The 23,727-nt window shown below is 37.7% G+C and overlaps 1 protein-coding gene and 1 long non-coding RNA gene across 2 annotated transcripts; one reads left to right on the top strand and one right to left on the bottom strand.

Moving 5' to 3' along the window:
* Nucleotides 1-3,178: 3,178 nt before the first annotated feature.
* On the bottom strand, nt 3,179-8,464 carry FOXF1 (forkhead box F1). Its single transcript, XM_072422485.1, has 2 exons — nt 7,031-8,464; nt 3,179-4,453 (listed from the first exon to the last, which is right to left on the bottom strand). The coding sequence occupies exons 1-2, from the start codon at nt 7,986-7,988 to the stop codon at nt 4,296-4,298; spliced, it is 1,116 nt and encodes a 371-aa protein (XP_072278586.1). The 5' UTR covers nt 7,989-8,464; the 3' UTR covers nt 3,179-4,295.
* A 1,147-nt stretch (nt 8,465-9,611) lies between these two features.
* Nucleotides 9,612-18,568, top strand: LOC140338297 (uncharacterized). The gene is made up of 2 exons (XR_011922219.1): nt 9,612-9,857; nt 17,658-18,568. It is a non-coding gene; the product is annotated as an uncharacterized lncRNA (long non-coding RNA).
* Nucleotides 18,569-23,727: the final 5,159 nt, after the last annotated feature.

Genomic DNA, 23,727 nt, shown 5'->3' with positions numbered 1-23,727 from the left:
TGCCAGACTTGTATAAAGCGATGATAAAAGGCAACACAGAGCATTTAATATATGAGAGTGCCCAAAGTAAACTCATTCACCCACTTCAGCCTTTATACTCAGGGCAATGAAATATCCAAATTCTGACTTTTCTCCAAGTCGGGCCCTGGAACCATCCCCATATCACCAAAGAGTCAGCCAAAGGACAACTTTGAGGAGGGGGAGATGGATGGGAGACCCCCAGAGATAGGTGAGATATCTATCACTGCCATTAAAAATAAAAGAGGTCCTAATAAAAGCGGGGGGGGGGGGGGGATACATTTACAGAAAGGCCATTGGACATTGGTCATATCATACAGAGACTCGACTGCTAAGGGGTAATTTCTACGATTACCCCTTCCAGGTCCAGATATATAAGATATGAGATTTTTAGGTTCCTTTTTCCAGGACCTAAAATAAAATGACTCCTTTAGTGACTCGCCATGATGAAATTGTTACAAAATATCAATCAGAATGATTGCAATTAGGATTGTATTGTCAATTGGTTAACTATTGGTGAAAATGATCGTTATACTGATTTACTGAATGTAATACTTGATCGGTTTAAATTAATAAATTATTATACAATAATAATACTGATCTATCCAGGGAAAACCACTCAGTGTACGACCGGCGTTACTCCGCACAGGGCCCAATGTTTATACGCATTTAGCGCGGTGGGCGTGTCCATATCATGGCCATTTAAATTCCCTCTGAACCCAATCAGCGCCATTTGTTTCCATCAGTTCTGGATTCTTACACCCCACAGTCCCCATTTGCCAGAAATACAAAAAGTCCAAATCTGGGAAGTTATAAATAAAACAAATTTATGTCAGCAAAATACTCCAATGGAAGTAAATACCACAATTGCCCCTCAGGTCTCCAGCACCAAGTATGTTCAGGTCTTGTCTGATAACCAGGATCACAAATATTGGCTTATGGAAAGATCCACAATCTGCTCATAGCACACAGACTACACAGGATAGAATGGTTAGGGGTCACAGTTTCACTTACTTACTTTAAATATTTGCAGACTGAGAGACATTTCAGGCACAAAGTGATGGGAGCGGCGAGGAGCCGAATTTGCGCGCAGCCAGAGCTCAGCGCGGAGCAGATGTAGGGCCCCTTTTATCCCGATGTACTAAAATGCTGATCATATTTTCGCCGGCCCCGATCTCTCAGTAAGATTTTCCACTATGAGGTATTTTGGGGCCCCAGAAGTGCGGATCAGGAAGATCCCTTCCAGCCTGAGAACACCCCGAGCCACCAGGAGCTGAACACTGCCAAAACCTGATCTCAGCTAAAAGGTCAATTCACTAATGTTTTCACCTAAGATTGACCCAACCCTTGGGTCAATATTAGGGTGAGCGTTGGGTGAAACTTGTGTGCCAAAAATTGATAAACTTTTCAGTGTGTGTTGGGAAGTGTGAATACAAAAAGGGGAAAGAAAGAGGAAAAGACAGAAGTATGTAATTATGTTTAATATAAATATTCAAATGTGTATGTGGTGTATATTGTAATGAGAAAGAGAAAGAGAGAAGAAAGAAAGAAAGAAAGAAAGAAAGAAAGAAAGAAAGAAAGAAAGAAAGAAAGAAAGAAAGAAAGAAAGAAAGAAAGAAAAGAAAGGGAAGGGAAAGAGAAGTGATCTGTGTATATGATTGTATTTATTATAAATACGATGAGTATTGGGGGAGGAAAATAAAAAAAGAAGAGTTTTGTGAGTTTGTACATTGATAAATACATAAATGATGGAAGAATATATTCTATATATAGAGAGAGAGAGAGGAAAAGTAAAAAGAAGAGATAAAGAAACATATGTAAAGATAGAGGAGTGAGCACTGCATTGATATATATAGATTGTATAAATGGTTATATTGTATCTATAGAAGTATCAGGGAGAGATACAAAGAGAGCTCTGCATACAATAAAGTTACAGAGAGTTGTATATCATCTAATCTAACATATTGTACCAGAAATATTAACACTAAAATATAAATATAATATATATAAATATCATATATATTACATATCTCTTATAAATGTGGATTTTGTTACAGACTAGAACACAAATAAACACCATAATAATAATAATAATAATAATAATAATAATTAAACATAATAAAAAAAGTTTCCCACTCGCTGCAACACGATCTGTGTATATATGAAAGGCACCGACCTCATCCAACCTCCACTATGAAAAATCATTCGCCACAAAATGATTTTCTGACCACAATCCTATATGTAGTAATGTGCCATAATCCTGCTTTCTGCACTGAGTCCCCCTTGTAATTGGGGCCAATTCTGGCTCTGCGGGGGACCCCCATGGATTAGCTCCAATCAGGGCCCTGTCAGAGCTGACATGAAGCAGAGGATGGAATGAAGGATTTATGGCTCAGTAAAGGAGAAGCTGCGGTTGGTCTTGAGGTTCTGGAACTGGCTGTGGGACTACAAGTGTCAGCTTGACCAGAAATAAACTAATGGAGTCTATAGCGGCCAATAGGCGCTCAGCTTTATTCGGTAATATCATGGTTTGCTAGGAGATACACACTCCCTATGCTCCAGTGCTGTACTCAGCAGTGACCCCTGAGATTTGTAAATTCATACCAACAGAGAGGATCTCATATTCCTTCCAATATCAGGACCCGACACACCCAAATATGGCTCCTTGTTCTAATATAATATAATAATATTCCTAAATACTGCATGGAGCATCTGATCATACAAACATGTGAATATGTAAGGAGAATTAGTTCTCGCCGACTCTCTGAACTATGAGTATCAGAAAAAAGAAACAAAATGACATGTTGGAAATTCAGGTAAATTTCTGCAAATATTAGCAAAAAAATTATAGTAACATGCACACAGTTACCCAGAACAAGCTAAGAAACTAATTACCGGTAGTTATAAAGGCAACATTTTGTTTTATAAAACGTGTGAAAGATTATTGAAGCAAATAAAGAAAAATAATATCTAACCAAAACATAATAAAATAATAGATTTTTATTATTTAAATTTCATACATTTGTTTTTATATTATTTTTATTGATTTTACCTGCTTCAATAATTTGTTTCGGATTATTATTAATTAAAAATATAAGAAGTATATTTCTATTTCACTGCTATTAAGTTTTACTTTGGATAAACGTAACAGTCATTGAGGTATGTGTTGAACTTTTTTATTTCTTTATTATTTAATAATTAAAAAAAGTGTATATAAATATATCACGTTTGCATATCATAGCTGTAAAAATTATGTACAGTCAACACATGAAATGAAAAAATTACAAGTGGGAAAAAAATTGGATTTCTTAATAAATTCTTTCAGAAAATGAAGTAAAACCACGTTTCTTTAAAAAATGACAATAGCATAAAAAATGTATTTTTGCTTTTTTTCTAATCTTTTTTATGTACAGACACGAAAAGACCTTGTACAGTGCACAAAAAATATCTGTCCATCCAAAATACAAAGAGGCATAAAACAGACCTTCATCATCATTTCATATAAAAGTTATTGTCGTTTATTTTTTTTAATACAGAGCTGAACTTGTTCCTATTTTACAGTGACCCAAAACATAAATTCACAAGGCAAATATTGCCAACAAAAACACCATTTTAATACTGATAAACTGACACAAGGTGGTGTCTTTTATATTTTTTTATGTTTTTTTAATTTTTAATGAATAACAGATAAATAAATAGTGTCCTAATAAAAAAAAAGTGCCATATTAGCTCTGCAACTTCAATAATCCGGGCCTGAAGTCCGCTCTCATTGGCCAGAAGGATTGAACTGTGTCAGCCTGGTCATTAGTGAAGCTATAAAATGATGTCAAATTAAAAAAAAACACAATAAAAATTATATATATGAATATTTTACAAATCCCTCTCCCAACAAAAAATAATTCAAAAAAGGGGACAAAATAGAAATAAAATACAAGAAACAATTATGCTCTTTTTGATCAAAATAAAATTAAAAAGAGCTTAAATAGTGAAATTCGGGTTTTCCTTGGCTGAATGGAGATATAAAACGGTTATGTCTCTGTAAATAATGAAATTGCCCTTTTTTGTGTTTTAGTTTCACTTTGAAATTTATGGCTTCCAGTGGGAGGCAGAAAAAAATTGGGAATAAAATGTACAGTGATGGGACAGTGACAGTGGGCAGCTTTTGGCTGCTATCAGAGGCTTCCCATGGCTGGTTGAGGGGTGTCAGCTGCAGAGGGGCCCACATGCAGAGTCCTAGGGGTGAGGGGGGCCCATTGCTGGCCTGCTGCTGCCAGGGATCACATCACACAAGGCTTGATGTCCTGATAACTGACTTGCTGGTGGTAATAAGATCCACTCCCTGAGTGCATGGAGGATGAGGCCATGGCATTGAACGAGAAGACAAACTCTTTTCTGTCATTCATGCTGGGTGATTGAGAATGATACCTGGGGATACCTGAGAAAAATAAAATACAATCATTAGTTATACAGTTATACAGTTCATCTCTGCTTTTCCTAAAATCAATACATAAATTGCAACCATTATAATTACAACACATAATAATATTTAGAACATAAAGAATTGAAAAGGTAATATTACTATTACCGTCATTTGTATTTTATTAATATTAAGATAAAAAAAGTATAAAGTTATTCACCCTACAGTATATTATTATTGGTATAATTTGGTTAATTCATGAAAAGTCATTTTTAAACACAATTTTTGTAGTTTCTAGCTACAATTATATATTTGTTTATTAGTTGTTTATAAATGTAACTGTATTTTTGTGCATTGAAGTGTAGATGTCACTTTTCATTTTGTTGCTGTATTGAAAGATGATTTTTTGTGCTAGTTACACACATAAATAACATTATATTACATATTAAACTATAGATAGAGGCGTTACAATTACAAGGGAATAAACATCAATGTAAATGCACTTATAAAAAATGTAATGATCCACTGATATGGGCTTTATAATATTAAAGTCTAATTTACTAAAGGAGTAGAGAATCTAAAAGACAATAAATTCTGGATATTGACATACCAAATCCTGCAAAATCCTTTTTACTTATTTCTGCACAGGACTGGATAATTGAAGTGAATATTCTCATAATTTATTAACTTCCTAAATTCTAATTCTCTCTGCACACCGCTCCTGACAGTCTGTGGGTTTATAATAGAATTTTCTTTATTACAGATGTGCGGCAGAAAACATTTTAGTTAAGAATACTGACACAGGGAAGTTTTCCATTATATGCAGAGAAAGCGGCTCCATACCCTCAGAACATCCCAACCACTTATTGGGGTAATTATGATAATTTGTCATGATAGGAGACAGCTCCAAAAGGAGCTCTGGGGAAGCGGATAGATAGGGTAATAGGAGCTTAATGCTAAAATCACCCCATAATAAAGGGCTCAGCCTCTCCCGACAGAGCTGCAGCTAATAAAATGGGAATTATAAAACCCAGAACCCAAATACAACGACAGACAAATCCAATGATCTGTGCTGTGGGTGTTCAGTGCATGTTATAGGTATTAGGTGTGCTAAATAGAGAGAGAGGAGTCTGCATTAATAAATAGATACATGGTGAAAGAGTGTGTTCTGAATATCTAACTATGAGAGGGAGAAAGAAAAAGTGTAAAAAGGAGTAAAGAAAGAGATACAATAAAGTTAATCGAGAGCACATAAGATACTGAAATGTGAAAAGTAGCAAAATGAAGATTGGGAAAGAAAAAAAAGTAGAAAGATTTAGCCAGGTAGATTTAAAAAGCAGCACAAATTAGACCGAGAAAGTCATATATATATATATATATATATATATATATATATATATATAAAACGCTATAGAATTAATAATAATAATATAACTGTTTTACTGTTGCATATATATATATAAATATATATGCAACTGTAGACAGAATGAGTTATATTCTTAATATTAATCCACATTTTAAAGGGGTTATGTATAATATTTATATATATATATATATATATACATATATGAATGACAGAGTGACAGATCAGTTAGAAATGTTTATATGGTAACATCATTTAGAGATAAAGATAATGATAGACAGGGAGAGCCCTGCGCACAAAGCCAAATTTAGAAATGCGCACAGCATAAAGTGTATAAATTATGTGTTGTATGTTAGAAAGCATACACTTTTTTATATATATATATTTATGCTTTTTATGACCATATGACATTTTAAATAATAATGACAATGAATGATTTGTTAATTAATATTATCCGTTTGATGCATTGCATTAAAAATTATGAAAAGGAAAAGAAAGAGCGCATGGAAACATTTCTCCCCTGGAATGTTTTTTAGGCAAGGCGACAACAGGAAAACATTGGGCTGCCCGCAGGACACGGTGGTCACAGGGGACCTAAATACAACTCCCCCCTGGGGAAGAACAAGCCTGGGGCCTTCAGACAGACCTTCACCCTCAATTTCCCTGGCTGCAGCCCCGGTGGCACCACACTAACTGCTGCCATGCCATCCTGTCCCATATGTGCTCCCTCAGACCATCAACCCCCCACATCTTATTATCCTTCATTTTCTCTGTGTGCCTGCAGAGATAATTCCCAGGTTTGGGTCAGGATGGGACAGTTTGGCCAGATCCAGGCTGTCCTGGTGAGTCATCTGTGCGCAATGTTTGTATGGGCCCTGCGCATTGACGCCTGAATTCTTCCACTGTACTTTTGGATTATCTGTATACTAATAAAATCTCTCTTAACCTCCTAGATTTCTATTCCTAACTGCAGTTACAAATTGGTTACATTTGTATAATACAATTGTATCAACTATCACAGGAAATTGGAAAAGAATGTTGCAATTACTGGAAGAGTCATGGTGTGCTAGAACCCAAATCAGCCAATCAGACGTCATTTGGTTTTACAATACTCAGGAGTATAACAAGGATTAATGATAGGTTGTTATGGGTTACAGCACATTGCTCATTGCCTTATAAGGCCTGCCTTGGCACAATAGGCACCCAGTGGTTGGCAGGAGATTGGCACTCACCTTGTAAATCGGAAGGTGTGTTGTGGCTGTTTTGGTGCAGGTAGGGTTGCTCCAGGGAGTGGGATGACAAAGGGTTGGTGGCAGAGTTGCAGGGTGACAGGGGCTGTTGCTTGATGTAGGGTGCCCCTCCTGACAGGGCAGATGAGGTGGGCGCCCAAGCTGAGGCTGGGCTGGTGTACACTGAATGAGGCTCCATGACACCCCCTCCTCCAAGGAGAGGTGACCCCGAATCGTGGTGGGGGTAATCACCCCCTGAGGACCCCGTGCAGCTGCCCATGTACGAATGGCCCCCATTGGCAGCCAGGTGAGACACAGGGTGCCCAGTTAAGCCCATCCCGTCAACGTTGCTTGGCAAATGGCCATTCATCATGCCTAAGCCACTGTCCAGTGCCAGACTGTTGGGTGGGCATGAGATACCCCCTCCAGATGACTGGAAACTGTAGCTCTCAGGTATGTGGTTGAAGCCCAGACCATTCATCATGCTGTACATTGGTTTCAAAGCTTGGCATTTCCTCCTGAAGCCTCTGGGCCTTCTCCTGAAGGAGCCTTCCTCAAACATGAACTCACTGGCGGGGTCAATGGTCCAGTAGTGCCCTTTGCCAGGCCTACCCAGCCCTTTGGGCAGCTTGATGAAGCATTCATTGAGGGACAAGTTGTGCCTAACAGAATTCTTCCAGCCCTGGTAGGAGCCTCTGAAGAAAGGGAACCTGCTCTGCAGGAACTGGTAAATCTCACTGAGGGTCAGCCTTTTGGTGGGGGAGCTTTGGATGGCCATGACAATCAGGGCTATGTAGGAGTAGGGGGGCTTCTCTGGTCTCCTGATGCCAGCATTGGTCTTTTTGGTTTTGGTGGTGCAGGAGGCTGACTCCATGACTGTGGTTTGCTTCTCAGTGGCTCCAGACATTGGGCTGCTCTGTGAAGGGGTTTGGGAGGGCGGCTGCTGGATCTCTGCTGTCATTTGCAAAGCTGGAAGGATTCAGAGCTTGGAGAAGAGGTTGGAAGGCTGACCACTGCTTGGACACTTGCTGAGAGGACTTTAGATACCGGTCTGAAGGAGAAGATTGTACAGGCTGGTCAGAGGAGCTGGGAGAGTGGAACAGCTGGAACAGGAAGAGGAATATTAGCAAGCTGGCTGTCCAGCCCAGTTCTGGCTGCTGTGTCAAAACTTTGCTTCCCTACACAAGGCTGGGCTGTGCAGCTCTGCTGTAGCTGGCTCTTCTCTCTGGATAAAGTCCTCTCTGGTGTGCAATCCTTGTTCTGCTGGCTCCAGAAAACTCCTGCTGTGCTCTTATCCTTACTTGCATGTAGAATTGCCCCTGGCTGTAGCTGAGTCACACTTGGTCTACAGATGGCGAGGAACGCTGCAGGGAGGCACCTGTGACCTGCTGTGCATTGCAGCTTCTCTTGGATTGAGCTCTGCTGCTGCTGTCCGCCTTTTACTTATCTCTACCCATCTGCGTTTGTCGGCTCTTCACAGTCAGACGTAAGAAGTAGGCTGGCCCCTCCTGCAAACCCCCTCCTACTTTTTTGGGTACACCCCCCTCCCCTGACAACTGGGGGTCAATTAAAGGCGCCACTGCCTTCACCCTTTATATCACTCTTGTAACTTTTTTTTATCAACTCTCCAAAACTTTCTATAAGGTTTTATAGTAGCAATGATCAACTGATAGCATGCTTCTAATACAGACTGCTAGGAAAGAATCCTTCTATTCACCCAGCTTCCTGGGGAACCACAAGTCTCAGCTGTTCTCTCCTGCAACTAAAACTTTTTATGTTTAGTTTTTAATTCTGAGTAGGCTGAGACCTGCGATTCTGCATTAACCAACATGCAGGCTGGGACTTATGGTTCTGTAACTGAGGGAAAGCAACAAGGCAATCTGAGACTTCTAGTTCTGCAACAAGGCAAGCTGAGACTTATGGTTCTGTAACTGAGGGAAAGTAACAAGGCAAGCTGAGACTTCTAGTTCTGCAACAAGGCAATCTGAGACTTCTAGTTCTGCAACAAGGCAATCTGAGACTTCTAGTTCTGCAACAAGGCAATCTGAGACTTCTAGTTCTGCACCAGGCAGGCTAAGACTTTTTTCTGCAACTATTAGGCTGGGGCAATTCATTTTACGATTCATTTAGAGCTACAAGGCATGCTGGGACTGTTGGTTCTGCAAGTAATAAAGTGCAACAACCAGTCTTGGATTTGTAGTCTTTATAAAATGGAAGCCACATGACACACTAGGAGTTGTAGTTTTCCAACAGATTGAGAATCACAAGGCAGGCTGGGAGTTGTACTTCTCTAATAGATGGAAAACCAGAAGGCAGGCTGCAAGTTGAAGCTCCAAGAACTAAACTTTCTGCAATCCTTGTTAGAACCCCTCTTCCCCAAACTTCAACATAATAATTATAATGCCCTCATACTACAATGATGCAAATATTATAGTAATTCCCCCTGATGAATCTTTGACACATGATGACGTCACTGGGCCCCTTTCCTAGGCTCCTCTGATGGCAGTGCAGAATGAATTAAGGCCAGGCTGACTTTCACCCAGCGAATATTAAAGTATTTTTGTGGGTAGTGAGTGCTGGCAAAGGCAGAGGTGTGCAGTCCCGGGGGGCACAGTGGGCCCTGGCTGGGAGCTGCTGGGTCTTGCCCATTTTCAGGGAGTTGGAGTTGCTGTGTTGGAGATAGGATGTTTATACAGCTCAATATAAACAGGTTCTGTGCATAAAAAAACGCTCTGCCTTGTGCTCAGACAAAGTTCTGTGCTGCCTGGAAAACACGATGAAGTCTGATCTGCTCCTACCCGACTGGCTGGGGACAGGGTGATCCATCAAGGTATGTCACTTGGAACTTTTGTCACCTACTTACAATCAGACTGTAGGAGAGAGTTCTCATCTCAGTAGTGGGGGCTGGACAGGCTCTAGAATGGGGGGATCAGCTATTCTATGGGGTAATAAGGACCCCCCCTCTTACAGGCACGTGTCTAGGGGCCCCTGCAGCTGGGGGGCCCCTGGAGACACCTACACCACCATGAGGGGGTGACACAGGTCACATCCCGGGGCTACAATAGTTGTAGGTGTAATGCAGTATAGAAAATAAGAAAGCTTGTGTAATACAATATTAGAATAAAAATAATATTCCTCACCTCTTCCTCATTCTCTTTCTCTTTCTCTTGTTCCTCTCCTTCTGTATTTACCAAGGTTTATTCTTTGCACCGCCAATTATTTTATAAAGTGACATCATGGATACAACAGGAGGTAATAAATATTTATTAAAAAATACAAATAATCAATTAATAGATTGCTGATGATTATCTGTTCAATCAACACGCAATATATTCTGTAACATTATATCCTAGCTGAGTTTTCATCAACAGAAAATCATATAAAGTATTCTGATTACTGTTTGCTCGATATGTTTTTTTTTGTGGTGGGCATTATAATAAGAAATTATAATATAACAACAGCAATAATAAGTAATAATAATGTGCAAATAAATAATAATAACACATAATGATTTTATTGAATTTACTCAATTTTCTTGAGCTGTTCGTTGTATTTTGAGCAATCCTAAATTAAAATATATAACAATAGAATTATAAAACATTTATTTGAAAATAAAATAAATCCCATACTATAATGAAAATTAATAATATTCATAAACCATCACGAACCAGGATTTTATTTCCCTCTCATCATGGTCGGATAATGCCAGTTATAGGAGGATAAATACATACAAATAATAATAATCATTCTCATTTAGGAAACAAAACTCAGATAATATCTGCCATGAATCTATGGAGTAATATTATATTATTGGGGCATTTATAGCGAATAAAGCTCAGGATTAATATTATATAAAAGTGAATTTACACTCCAATTATCTTATCATGGAAAATATTATTTCCTTTTCATCTCATCTGCACATGGTTGGATATTTCTGGATTGGTATTGGAATATTACACACGAATATTTTCTGTGCTATAGAGAATTGAAATGACCTGGAACATTTTCTTTTATAAACCATTCTCTATATCATTCTTTTCGGGCTGATCTCTTATTTCTATAAGATTGTTCTCTCACCATCCCCATATTGGCTGAAAGGTGGAATCAGAAGAGTGAAAATTTAACTCTCATTGCTTGTTTTATAGTAGAAGAAGTTTTTGTGTAGAATGGGGTGTCCAGTACAGATTGGGGTACACTATGGTGTTATTTTCGGGCACAGAATTGGGCACACATCACCCATTCAGCAGATAAGTGAGTAAATGGGTCAACAGACTGAGGGAGGGTTGGTGTAATGTGAGCCCCCCTGTCTATAGGTAATATTGGAGAGAGCAGAGAGAGGGGCTCTGTGTTTATCAGACGAAGACCACCCAGGGATGCAGCAGACAGACGTGCTCCCCTCTCCTCTCCCTGCTTCTAATTAACACCAGGACCCCCCCCCCCCCATCCATAGCCTGGACTACACCACTGGCCCCCAGTGCTTACATAAGGTGGGCTTGGGGGGAGGAGCCAATCTACTAGTGACCCCTCTCCTTAGACAGACACTGCTAATACAAGGTGATGACAGGGGCCCTTCAGAGCTGTCACCGGACCTTAGTGGGTGACAATGACAGTCAAGTCCAGAAGGGGGCAGTGAGTGGCATGACCAAAGGTCACTGGGGAACCAAAAATATCAGCATGCCCTGCCTACAAGTGTATTCCCATACTCCTAGTCTGCAATATAAGAATTACAAATCATTATTGCTGCAATCAAGAATAGCTAAGTACAGACCTCCACTGATCCACAGATCTCTTATCCTATTTTTGTATATGCCTGTGAGAAGATAGAAATGCCTTTTTTTTTAAAGAAAACAAACTGTACATTATTCCATATTAAGGGGCCAAGAAGGATTTTCTCCCTTTTATAGCAAATTGGATTGAGCATTATTTAAGGAAATCGAGTTTTTGCAATTTTTAAAGATAACCTAACTGATATTTGCGTTATAATGACCATAAAACGTTCCTTATTGCTTTAAAGCTGACACTTGTAGCAGGATATATATATTTATTTATTTATATTCCTCTATTATCCTGCATATATTTATACTTCATTGCTTTTATTCTGGAACACAGCACTTTTTTTTAAGTCTTTTTTTCTCTGCAATAAAAATTGAAATAAAATAAAAGGATTAAGAAAGCAAAGACTGAACACATTATAGATCCTCATGGGTGGGATTACAAGCAGCACGACCCCCCTGGAGGCGTGGCCTTTGTCCAGCTTTCCATGCTCACTTTATTGTTACACCTCTGCAGCGCTAGGATTATGATATAATAATAAAATGTTGCGGGTTTGCCTATTGTGCACACTGATTACCCGAATCCTTCATTTGTATGATGTACTTCCTAGTCCATATGTTGCATATTGTATATAGCCATAATGACCTATGTTTTACATAAATTGTTTGATATTCTAATATTTTAGTTTATTAATATGCTGTTTAAATTTAAGGGGAGCAAACTTGGCTCCAGTAAGGAAGGGGTCTTATAATACATGAAAAATTAAACTCTGTCACTGAATATAACTGTTTAATAGCTCTGCAAGGGTAGGACTATATATATCAGCAAGCCCTGTCCCCAATAGATGAGGTCTGACAATTTCTGTGTTAATATCTACAGGACCAACATTACTGTGAAGAATAAAACCTAAAAAATAAGTAGGGTGGATGGCTCACTAATTTTTTATAGCCGGTCGCCCTTCCTGGACGAATTTACTGTATAATAAATTGACTTATTTAGGGCAAAATACTTATTTTTCCCTAATAAATGATAAATGGAAGACAAGGAAGAGGCAAGTTTTTATTATTAGTAAGAAAAAATCGAATGGTGCAGGAAAATTAGGATTGTAGTCCTGCTAGGGTGGGGCCTTAAATAGAGCAAACTCCGCCCCTGAGGATAGTTGTTCCTTTGAAAGATTCTCATAAAATAAAATATTACCTTAAAAGTTTATGAAACTTTAAATAGAAAATGTATACAATGTATATACGGAAATATAAAAATAAAGTTCTGTGGAGGGTGAATCGACCAACAAAGATCCAGAAACATGTCTCTGAGATGTTCTGGTACAATCATCTACTCTGGGATAATAAAAAGATACAGATCGGGGGATAGAAAAGCAATTTCCAAATTGTACAATAGATAAATAATCTAAATTATCCATTCATCTTTATATTTTATATTATACAATAAATGTCGGATGGTACGATTAGATTGTATTGTGTAAATTATTATATACAAGTTTAGTTTTCATTGATTGGAGTTGTTGGAAATAATTCTTAGTTGTAATTTAGTAATTAAAAGTTGTGATGACTTTGAAGTCCTAATTCTACAAATAGAAAATAAAAAATTATGTAAGAAATCGTCGGATAATTAAAAAGATTTCAGCTTCTCCTGAGCGGATTTTTAGCTCCCATTAACCTCTTCCCTCCCGATCCCCGCACCATCTATTATTCGCTTTGTTTGTATCACACATTCGCTGTTATCGCTCGGAGCTCCGGGCCAGAAACTCATATTTTCCGTGACGTTCAATGTTCTTCATTAGGATGAAATGATTTCTGGGGCGGAACAAGAAGAAAACAATCAGATTTTGTAAAACATAAAAATCATGAAATGTCACATGTATGGAAAATCTTCAAATCATTGTCATTGTACAATATAAAATCATTATTACACTATTATAGAATTGTGCTGGATATTTCTGTAATTACCAATTTTCTTTTATTAATTGTTCATTTAAAAAAAATCCTAGAAAATGCTCTTACAATTCTCTTCATTTCAAAAATATAAATAAGCAGATGTGTGTACAGATAATATTTATAATGATTTAAATATAATATTCCTTACTAATAAATAAATATATATATTAATAAGATTCGAATATTCGACGTTTAGACTCTGAGTGAAGAAGGGAAGAATATATTTTATATGTACATTATGTCATTTTAGCATAATTCGGATTATTTTTGTGTTTTCTGATCTACAAACACACAATGAAGTTTATAGAAAATTAAATATAATTGTGTCCAATGCTGGGGATTAAAAGAAAAGGATTTTGTCTTGTACAGGATAGATAATTGAAGCGAATACAGGTCCACTTTATTTACTAATTCTGTACTCCTTTCATAAAACTAAATATATATTCTACATGTTAAATATTATAGGTGCAAGGAAGCAATGTTCTGTGTCGTGGGAATTTTCAGGTGCTTTATGATTACATTTTTAGGTTTACATTTTTCAATATTTAAATTGACTTTGCTTCAATTCGACTTTATTTCAGCTCTAAGAGCAGGAATTCTATAATCCCCCTCCTTCCCCTTCCCAATTCCTCTGCGCAAAATAATCTCCAGAACAATTAGGCATTTGTGGGAATTGTCTGTAGTTGGGATTTTCTTTATTAAGGCTGCAGTGTAGGTGACAGGTCCTCTTTGTGCAGTGGGTGGGGGAGGGGGTCAGTGGTCCTATAATGACATTATACAGCCAGGATGATAAGATGAAGGAGAAGGATAAGGACATAGAGGCTCATTAACCATTTGCTGCATTACTTTGCATTCCCAATGAAACTGCATGCATGGAGCGCCAGCTGTGTGTGGAGGGACTACAAGTCACAGCAATCCCAATATAGGGAGTAACAGTGAGACTTGGGGTTATCCCTGAGAGATTTCCAAGCACTATAATATCTGATCATATAGCTGGTGAAATGTTATTATGGCCTGGGTGGTGTCACATGAATCTGCTATGATAATATTATAATGAATGATGTATACAGGTGGGGTGGCCTATATATTATAGATCATATATAACATGATCAAAGGATTCTGGGGGAGCAATGAGCAGTTTGCACCTCTCAGGTCAGTGTAAGTGACCAATGATCTTTTTATCTATCTGTAAGGGTGACATTCTTCCCACTGGCCAGCAATGTAAGAGGAATTCTTCCCACTGACCACTACACTAATATACTGTGATCTGTGGATATAATAATTATAGAAAAGGGGGGCCCTGAAGATCTGAAAGTTATTTCAAGGGTTCCCGCATGTTAAATTGTTGGGAAACACTGATATAATATAATATGAATATACATTTATGTGCAATCAGGAATCATTTCAGATTTCATGACAAATTGCCAATCAAGTTGTAATTAAAATGAAATCTATATATAAATATCTTTACCAAATGACTTGTTACCAAATAAATAAAATCATATCAATAGTTAATAATTAATATAGAATATTAGAACTTTTCTATATTAGTAGTTCTTACCTTTATAAAAAGTGACATCGGGCAGCTTGAAATAAATGTATAGAAAAGAGCACAAGAACAATTTTACATCAATAAAATAATAAATAAAATTCCATGCCATACAAAAATCTATAACAAAATCATCTGAACTAGAAACTCGTTTCTGGTATTTTCTGGAGCCCAATAGACAGGTCCGCTTGATCTGTTGTGGCCGATCTAATAAATCACAATATATTTCTTATTATGGTGGTTCATGTCTGGACAACAATATTCGTATTGCTAATTTTACCTTATAAATACAACAATGAATATACATTGATAGAACAACTAATATTAATAATTGTAAATGTTAGTTTTAGTAAGCAAAATCTTAATCATTCATTGGAGTATTGAGATGCTGACGTATAGATAATATTAGGAAATATCGCAACTTTTGTCCCAATAAATAAAAACGATTTATAAATTAAATGATAGTCATGACGTCAGCAGTTCGATGACGAAATAAAGTGCAATGTGTCCAATCAGAACCTAATGTGGAATTTGGGGCTCATTCATGTAGACGATGGATTGGAGAATTATTTCCATACACATAGAGATGACATATCGGCGGGATCAGACCAGGAGAACAGATGGAGATTTATGAAAAAACAGGGAGTTAAATTAAAACTATACAAACAGGGAATTGTATAGAAATCGTCTAAGAATATAATAGAAAAATAAGGTCATATTAATATAAAAAGACAAGCAGCGTTATCATTTCACAGAGACTCCTTATTAATTAATATAAAGTATCAATAATCAAATTTATGTCAATGGAGAAGTGATAATTATTTATTAATATTTATTATTTATATACTAATTACACATTTGTATCTATCATCGAATTATTCTTGTATACATTATTCCCCCTCCAGCTATATATAATGATTATTTATATTCCCCAGGAATGAGGTGTAATATAATGGATTCTGGTATTATATAATAATATTACAATGATATAAATGCGAGGATTATAAATCTCTGCTGAACATTTATAGATGTGTCTGTATTTCCTGACCCGACATTGCTCTGGGTTTGGCCATTTGTTTTCATTCAGGTCATATCTATCCTTACTGATAAGTGAGATGTTATCCTCAGGACCCCCCCATTCTGGTCATTTCACTGATAACAGGACAGGCAGTATGTACTACGCCATGGTATGTGCATTCTATATATTGTGCCTTATCCTGGACACAAGTCCCCAAATGAATGAAAACAAGAATTGTCCTTAATATATACAGAAATAGGAATCTATATCAAATAAAACATTGTCGGGGATTGACGGAATATCTATAAAACCCAATAATAAATGTATTAAAAATACTTCATGAAAATCAGATCTATTGATGTGAATTGCTGCAAAACATTTAGCTGTTTAGATTGTAAGATTGTAAGGGGCAGAGTGTCCCCATTACCACTTTATATATATATATATATATAAATAAATATAAATATATATATATACACAGCATACATTAAAAAATATACATAAAGAATCCACCTCTAGGTATGAGTTGTGTAGTACCTGTGTGTGTGTGCTGACAAATATATACTTTAGGTAATAGGTAACATTTACTACTTTCCAGCTGGGCTTTATTTTAATGTTCTGTGTAACTGCGTGTGCTATACATTGTACAGCACCACAGAATATGCTGGTGCTATATATATATCAATAGTAATTTATTTATTATTAACTCTGCAGCATTGTGAATAATATCATATCAGATCTATTTGTGTTTAGTCAGTACCTGCAATGTGCACTGTCTGTCCTGGGAGTTTGTATGTCTGTGCTATACACAATATAAATATCTCCTATGTAGGTGAGCAAAGTCTGCTGTACTATCCTGAACACAACCTGCTCTACTACCCTGTGCACAATCTCAGCTATACATTGTGTACTATTAGAATTCAATAGTATAGTTATACAAGATGGATTTTAGATACAGAATACCATATAGTTTTCAACTTTTGTTTAATATTTGTTTCTAAGTATAGATCAGAATATATATTATTATTTTATCCCTATTTAATGTACAGCGCTGCGTAATATGTTGGCGCTATATAAATCCTGTTTAATAATAATAATAATAATAATTTTATCTCCAGATATATTTATATTCTTCCATTATCCCACTTTGAAAGTAATCTGCACTGGTCAGGCTTCTTTTCTCTTCTTGTATTGGTATCTTTGCAGGTTTCAGCAGCTTCTATTTATTGTACAACACTATGGAATATGTTGGTGAAATTATAAATAAAACATAATACTCTGGTACTGTTGCATACATTTATGATACTCATAGTACAATCTCTTGTGATATTTCAGGTGATCAACTACTGGAGAATGAAAGTGACTAAAGAATGGAATATCCTACTCATAACTTTGCAGCAAATGTCAATGAAACTTTGAAATGAAGTTCTGCTTTTATATGTAATTTATTCATCAGGTGGAATATTAGAATAAACATTCACCTCCATTTCTCTACAAAGGACCAAGAAAGCCTCCTGATTCCATGCTGGGGGAGCCATAGGAAACTTATCACAAATTGTCATATTATGGCTAGAAATAGAAGGGGTGACCTGAGCTGGGTGAATGCTGGGGGTGCAGAAATAGAGAAGGGAAGAAGAAATGATCCCTTGTTACATTCCTTATCACCCCCCCCCCATACACCTCTCTCTTTCATCCCTCCCCTGTCTCCCCCCCTCCTCTGGTCAATGTTGGCTCAGTAGGTGGCCTGTGTGTTTGTGTTTCATGCTGAGATTACAAGAAGGATCTGGCAGTTATGGCCTCATTTAACATTATCAGGCTGCTCTCTGTTGTTGTTTGTCACCCCCCCCCCCCCCAAACACACACTTCTACCACTTCACACATAGGGGGGGGGGCATCTATATAACCTATAATACAGAAACTAAACATATAACACCAGAAACAAGTTAGTTTTATGGAGCACATTGACAATAATGAAAGTGTAAAGTTGGCAATAGACGTGGCAATCTGAAGACAATTTCTGAAATCCTGGATAGAAATAAAGAAGGAGTACAATTATTTATATATCCTAATTCAATGATTGCAAATATTAAATATTATGCCCCTATATTCTAGTTACTAACTGGATTTTTTAGGAGGAAGTTTAATGACATTAGAATGAGTTCATCATCTTTTATAAAGTGGGTTACGGAAATGATTTACATTGTTTATTGTCAATATTTTTTATCAATAAATTGTATTTTTTTGTATCCATGTGATTTTTATTGTATTTTATATCATTTCTGATGCACCTTATGGCTTCTCTGATCCTAATTCTGTGTACAGAGCTGCATATTATGTTGGTGTTATATAAATAAAAGGTAACATTATTAATAATTATTACTTGTGAGAATCTGGAAATTGTAATCACTGGAAATGACGACTATGAGTTTGATGAACCGTGTATATTTCTCAGACTCTGAAGCTGAAATTGGGCAGTAAAATCATAAGTTTTATAGTTTATTGATTGAATTAAAATGGCATTGAAATGGAAAGTTTAGGACAATTTTTTTTAAAGAGATTTGATTTTTTTTGGTTAGGGATTCTTGAGATCAATGAACACAATGATTTTATGTTTTTCCTTGCTGGAATTTGGACAAAAACTGGAAAGGAAAGTCTGATTGCTCGATCACATTTCTAGGGCAAACTTATTTTTATTTCATGACACAAATGAATATCAGACAATATCTAACAGATATCTTCGCTGCTCTCCTCAGGCAGGTGAAATGACTTTATTACATTTCTCCTAAAGGATTTCCTGCTTCTCTATTACAAGAAACTTTAGAGAATCAACCAGGTAGTGATGGTGAACCAAAATGACTCCACAATGTACATGGCAAAATCCTCCTAAACCCAAAGATATCTACATATCTTAGTGCCAGCACAGGACCCCCAAAATGATTTCTTACCCCTTATTTTACCCCAGTGGGCAGGGCTATACAAATCATATCACCTGTACATCCAGCAGCACAGATTTATCCATATCAATGGAAGCCATTTCTTCCAAACCCCACAAAGCAGTTCTAGGCTTGCTGGCCATCGTCGGTGCACTTATGTTTTTGGTCCTTTATGAGAAGACATTGGGTTCTTCCATTTTAGAATGCACTTTATAATAAACACTATTTTGGGAAAGAACATATTTGGACCCACAATAGTCCATCAAGTGACATATTTCCCCTATTGGTTGTCAGTGTTGGGGTTTGGGCACCTAAGAATGTAAGTAGTAACCCTTTTCTCTCCAGGGGTCATTGAAGGTTAGTTAACCGTTTGACTGCAACATTTAAATCTCATTGGATTTTCTCATTCTCATCTTCTTTTACAAATAAGGATCCTTATCCTGGTGTGTTAGCTTTGTGAATGAAGCCTTTAGTATGCATTAGTATGCCTCTATGCCAAAAGATGGTTGGGGTATATTTATAAAGCAGTGAATGTGACTTTCACCAAACAATTACTGCAGTTGGTTTAGATACCCTTAAAAAGAAGGTGCCCAAGTTTTTAATTCTGGATATTGGCTTAAAGTGTGAATCTAAAAAAAGTAAAAGTGATCTCCACCTTTTTACAGAAAGTTCCAACCTTGTTTCAAGTTGCAGAGATGAAAGGCTCATCATTTGTAGGTTCTCAGCCACACATAGAGCCCACACGCTGCTGAGCGAAGATCTGAGCCTGTTCAATTTGTCTGTCATCACCATGACCATTCATCCAACGGTCCTCTCCAGGTGATTGCTGGACAGCTTGTCTCTGTCTCCTCATCATCACCCCCAACTGGTGACAGGTCACTCTCTTTATAGTTCAGCTCTGAGCTGATTGCAATGTTTAGTCTGACACCGAGTGTGTCATACAGGTCCCCGGCGACCACCATAAACCGCCATTGTACTCTGCTGATGGAAAGAGCTGACACTCTAATTTCTACCTACAGTGACACACTATTATTATACATCTATATAGCTCTAACATATACCACAGTGCTGTACAAAGATCACTGAGCCAGTCCCATCAGTCTCTGTACAGAGGAGCTGACACTCTAATGTCCCCCCACAGTCACACACTATTAATATACATTTATATAGCTCTGACATATACTGCAGTGCTGTACAGAGAACACTGAACCAGTCCCATCAGTCTCTGTACAGAGGAGCTGACACTCTAATGTCCCCCCACAGTCACACACTATTAATATACATTTATATATCTCTGACATATACCACAGTGCTGTACAGAGAACACTGAGTCAGTCCTATCACTCTGCTCCCCTTACTAGTCTTGAAATATTCAGTGACACATACAATGTATGAATCTGAGATTATAGTTTTTATATATTTGGATTATTTGGGTATTTTTTTTAGTTTACTTTGGGTTTCATCGCTGAAGAATTGAGGTGATTTGAGGTAACCCCTTAATTCCTGGTAATTCCATTTCATTTCATTGTTTCATCCAATTAAACTTTCTCCAGATACTCTGGGATTACCATGGGCTATATTTAGCTATAAATGATCCGTCTGCAGCTCCCACATTTGAAATGACTGCATTGGAGAGCTGCAATTAAAGTGCATTGCAGAGTGATTGGGGTGACCGCACATTCTATAGGACGCAGTCTTCTCACCCATGTATCGCCTCTGGCTGAATTCTGTGCTGGGAAAGGAGCAGACCAAATCTGATAGCTGCTGGTGTCCTGGCCCATCTCATTGTGCTCAGCTATTCACTTTCCTGCACTCTGCCCCTTCCTAACAAATATATTAAAGATGTGAAGGGGACCTCAAGCAATGAGGGCAGATACAACTTCTACATGCACTTGCAGCACTTTGCAACTTTCCATATGTTCTAAAGGACATTTCCATGCGCTAGGGATTGCACCCATGTTCCTGCATATATGTGAATGGGCCCTGAAAGAGAAAAGGTTGGTAATTTAACAAAATTAATTCTAAACCCAAATCCGAGAGATGGATCTGAAATGTTGGGACGTAACAGAGTAATCCCCCGCCTAGACAATTGTCACTAAATTGTCCCCATTGCAAAATTTGCTTTGCAACTTTGGATTTTTCCATCACTTTCTGCATTGGGCCAAATAAAGAAAATGCCTTCAGGGGCACAGACACCATGCTGATTAGGGGGAGGGAGAAACCAGGGAAGGAAAATTTAAAACAGATTAGAGCTCAGCTCTGATCTCAATTTACTTGTTGACGTGAAAAGTTAAGTTCTTGAGTAAATTTATTCTTATGGTTCAGATCTAATTGGATTGATAAGAGATGATTCCACAATTGGTTGGATGTAACTCTAATAAAATGCTCAGGGGAGGATTAGGCTAGGATGGTCCTCAGGGGTGGTGCTTTGTGAGTCCAACCAATCAGCATCTGATAATCAGGAACTCTATAGATTGCAGGGATTTTGCCCTGGCAGTTGTTGCTCACAGTGGTTGTACAATTAGTTACACAGAGACAATCCACAAGTCCACACATGCTCTACTTATTATATGATGAGAATATCAAGCATTTCAAAATGAAAAACACATGAAAACATCTTTATTTACAATATTACAATGATGGTGCAAAACATTTCCAAAACCTGGAAATATTTTGTTATTTCCACTCCCTAATAGCCATATTTTACACCTCTCATTCCCAGTACACAGTAATATTGTCTTATTATATTATGATATTTGTTTCACTTCTCACAAGACTTTTGTGAATTATAGTCACAGGTAATGGTGAGCAGGCTGGGCTCAGATACACAACCCCAAATATTCTGACTATTATGATTATTATTATTATTAATATTGAACAGTATTTATATAGCGCCGACATATTACGCAGCGCTGACTGATAATGGAAAGTGTTAACCAATGAGCAACAAATATCTGTGTATCCATAAAAATCATTTTACGTTTATCCAGAGAACCTTGAAAAGTAACAACACGTGTTTGGTTTCTATAATTCCTGGTAATTGAAACTGATCCAAATGTTTGATCAGATCCAGGATTAATTTCTGTTTATAACAATCATACGAGCATTTCTATGTCATTTAAATCTCATTGAAATTTTGATAACAATAATGTATTAGTGATTATTTTCAGTTACTATCCAATGAACTTTTACTTTTAAACGCTGGACCATCATCTACATGTGAGCTTGTTGGAAATCCCATTCCAAAACCATGGATAATAATATGGAGTTATTGTCCCTCACCTATGGACATTTAAATGGCTTCTCTCTCCTTTACCTTCCTCCACTCTTCTAGGAAGTTTTCAGATAGTGTCTATGGGAATTTGCCCCATTGGTGGGGTCAGGGACTGATGGTGGGGATTTGCCCCCTATTGGTGAGGTCAGGTACTGATGGTGGGGATTTGCCCCCTATTGGTGAGGTCAGGGACTGATAGTGGGAATTTGTCCCATTGGTGAGGTCAGGTGCTGATGTTAGGGATTTGCCCAAAAGGTTAGGACATGGACTGATGGTGGGAATTAGCACCATTAGTGGGGTCAGGGACTGATGGTGGGGAATTGCCCTCTATTGGTGAGGTCAGGTACTGATGGCGGGGATTTGCCCCATTGATGAGTTCAGGCACTGATGGTGGGGATTTGCCCTCATTGGTGAGGTCTGGTACTAATGGTAGAAATTTGCCCCCTATTGGCGAGGTCAGATGCTGATGTTAGGGATTTGCCCCCATTGGTGAGGTCAGGTACTGATGGTGGGGATTTGCCCCTAATAGTGAGGTCAGGTACTGATGTTGGATGAGAAGACCTGGCTCAGTAATCCAATTCATCCCAAAGGTGTTCAGTAGGGTTGGGGTCAGGGCTCCATGCAGAACAGCTTTATGGAGCTGGCTTTGTACCCCGGGGCACAGTCATGGGGGGACAGGATCGGGTCTTCACCAAACTGTGACCACAAGGCTGGAAGAGCCCAATTATTTACAATGTCTTTGTATGATGTATTTAAAAAATGGGTCCTAACTGGTCCTAAGGATGAATAGGAATGCAACACTTGCTGCATACTGCGTATAATTTGCATCCTGGAAACACAGCACACCTGTGGGAAAGAATCCCCTAAACAACCAATGAAAACCATTTACTGTCCTTCCATTCTCAGGCTATTGGTAAAAATCAGATTCTCTGTTCAAAAACATCCGTTTCTGCTCGTTATGCAATCAGCTCTCACGTCCTACGCTGCGGGAGAGACTCATATTGGAAACTGGACATTTTTATTTCTTTCCTTTTCTTTCCTTGCAGATGTTTTCTCTTGAACTTATTCCTACGTCACCGGGGGTGAATCAGACGGGAAGAGACCGCCTACACGTTCCCGAGAAGAGCAAACACGCCATGACACTGCAAGATAGATAGATAGATAGATAGATAGATAGATAGATAGATAGATAGATAGA

This window comes from Pyxicephalus adspersus, chromosome 9, assembly GCF_032062135.1.
Source record: "Pyxicephalus adspersus chromosome 9, UCB_Pads_2.0, whole genome shotgun sequence".
Taxonomy (NCBI): domain Eukaryota; kingdom Metazoa; phylum Chordata; class Amphibia; order Anura; family Pyxicephalidae; genus Pyxicephalus; species Pyxicephalus adspersus.
This window is presented reverse-complemented; position numbering and strand designations above follow the sequence as displayed.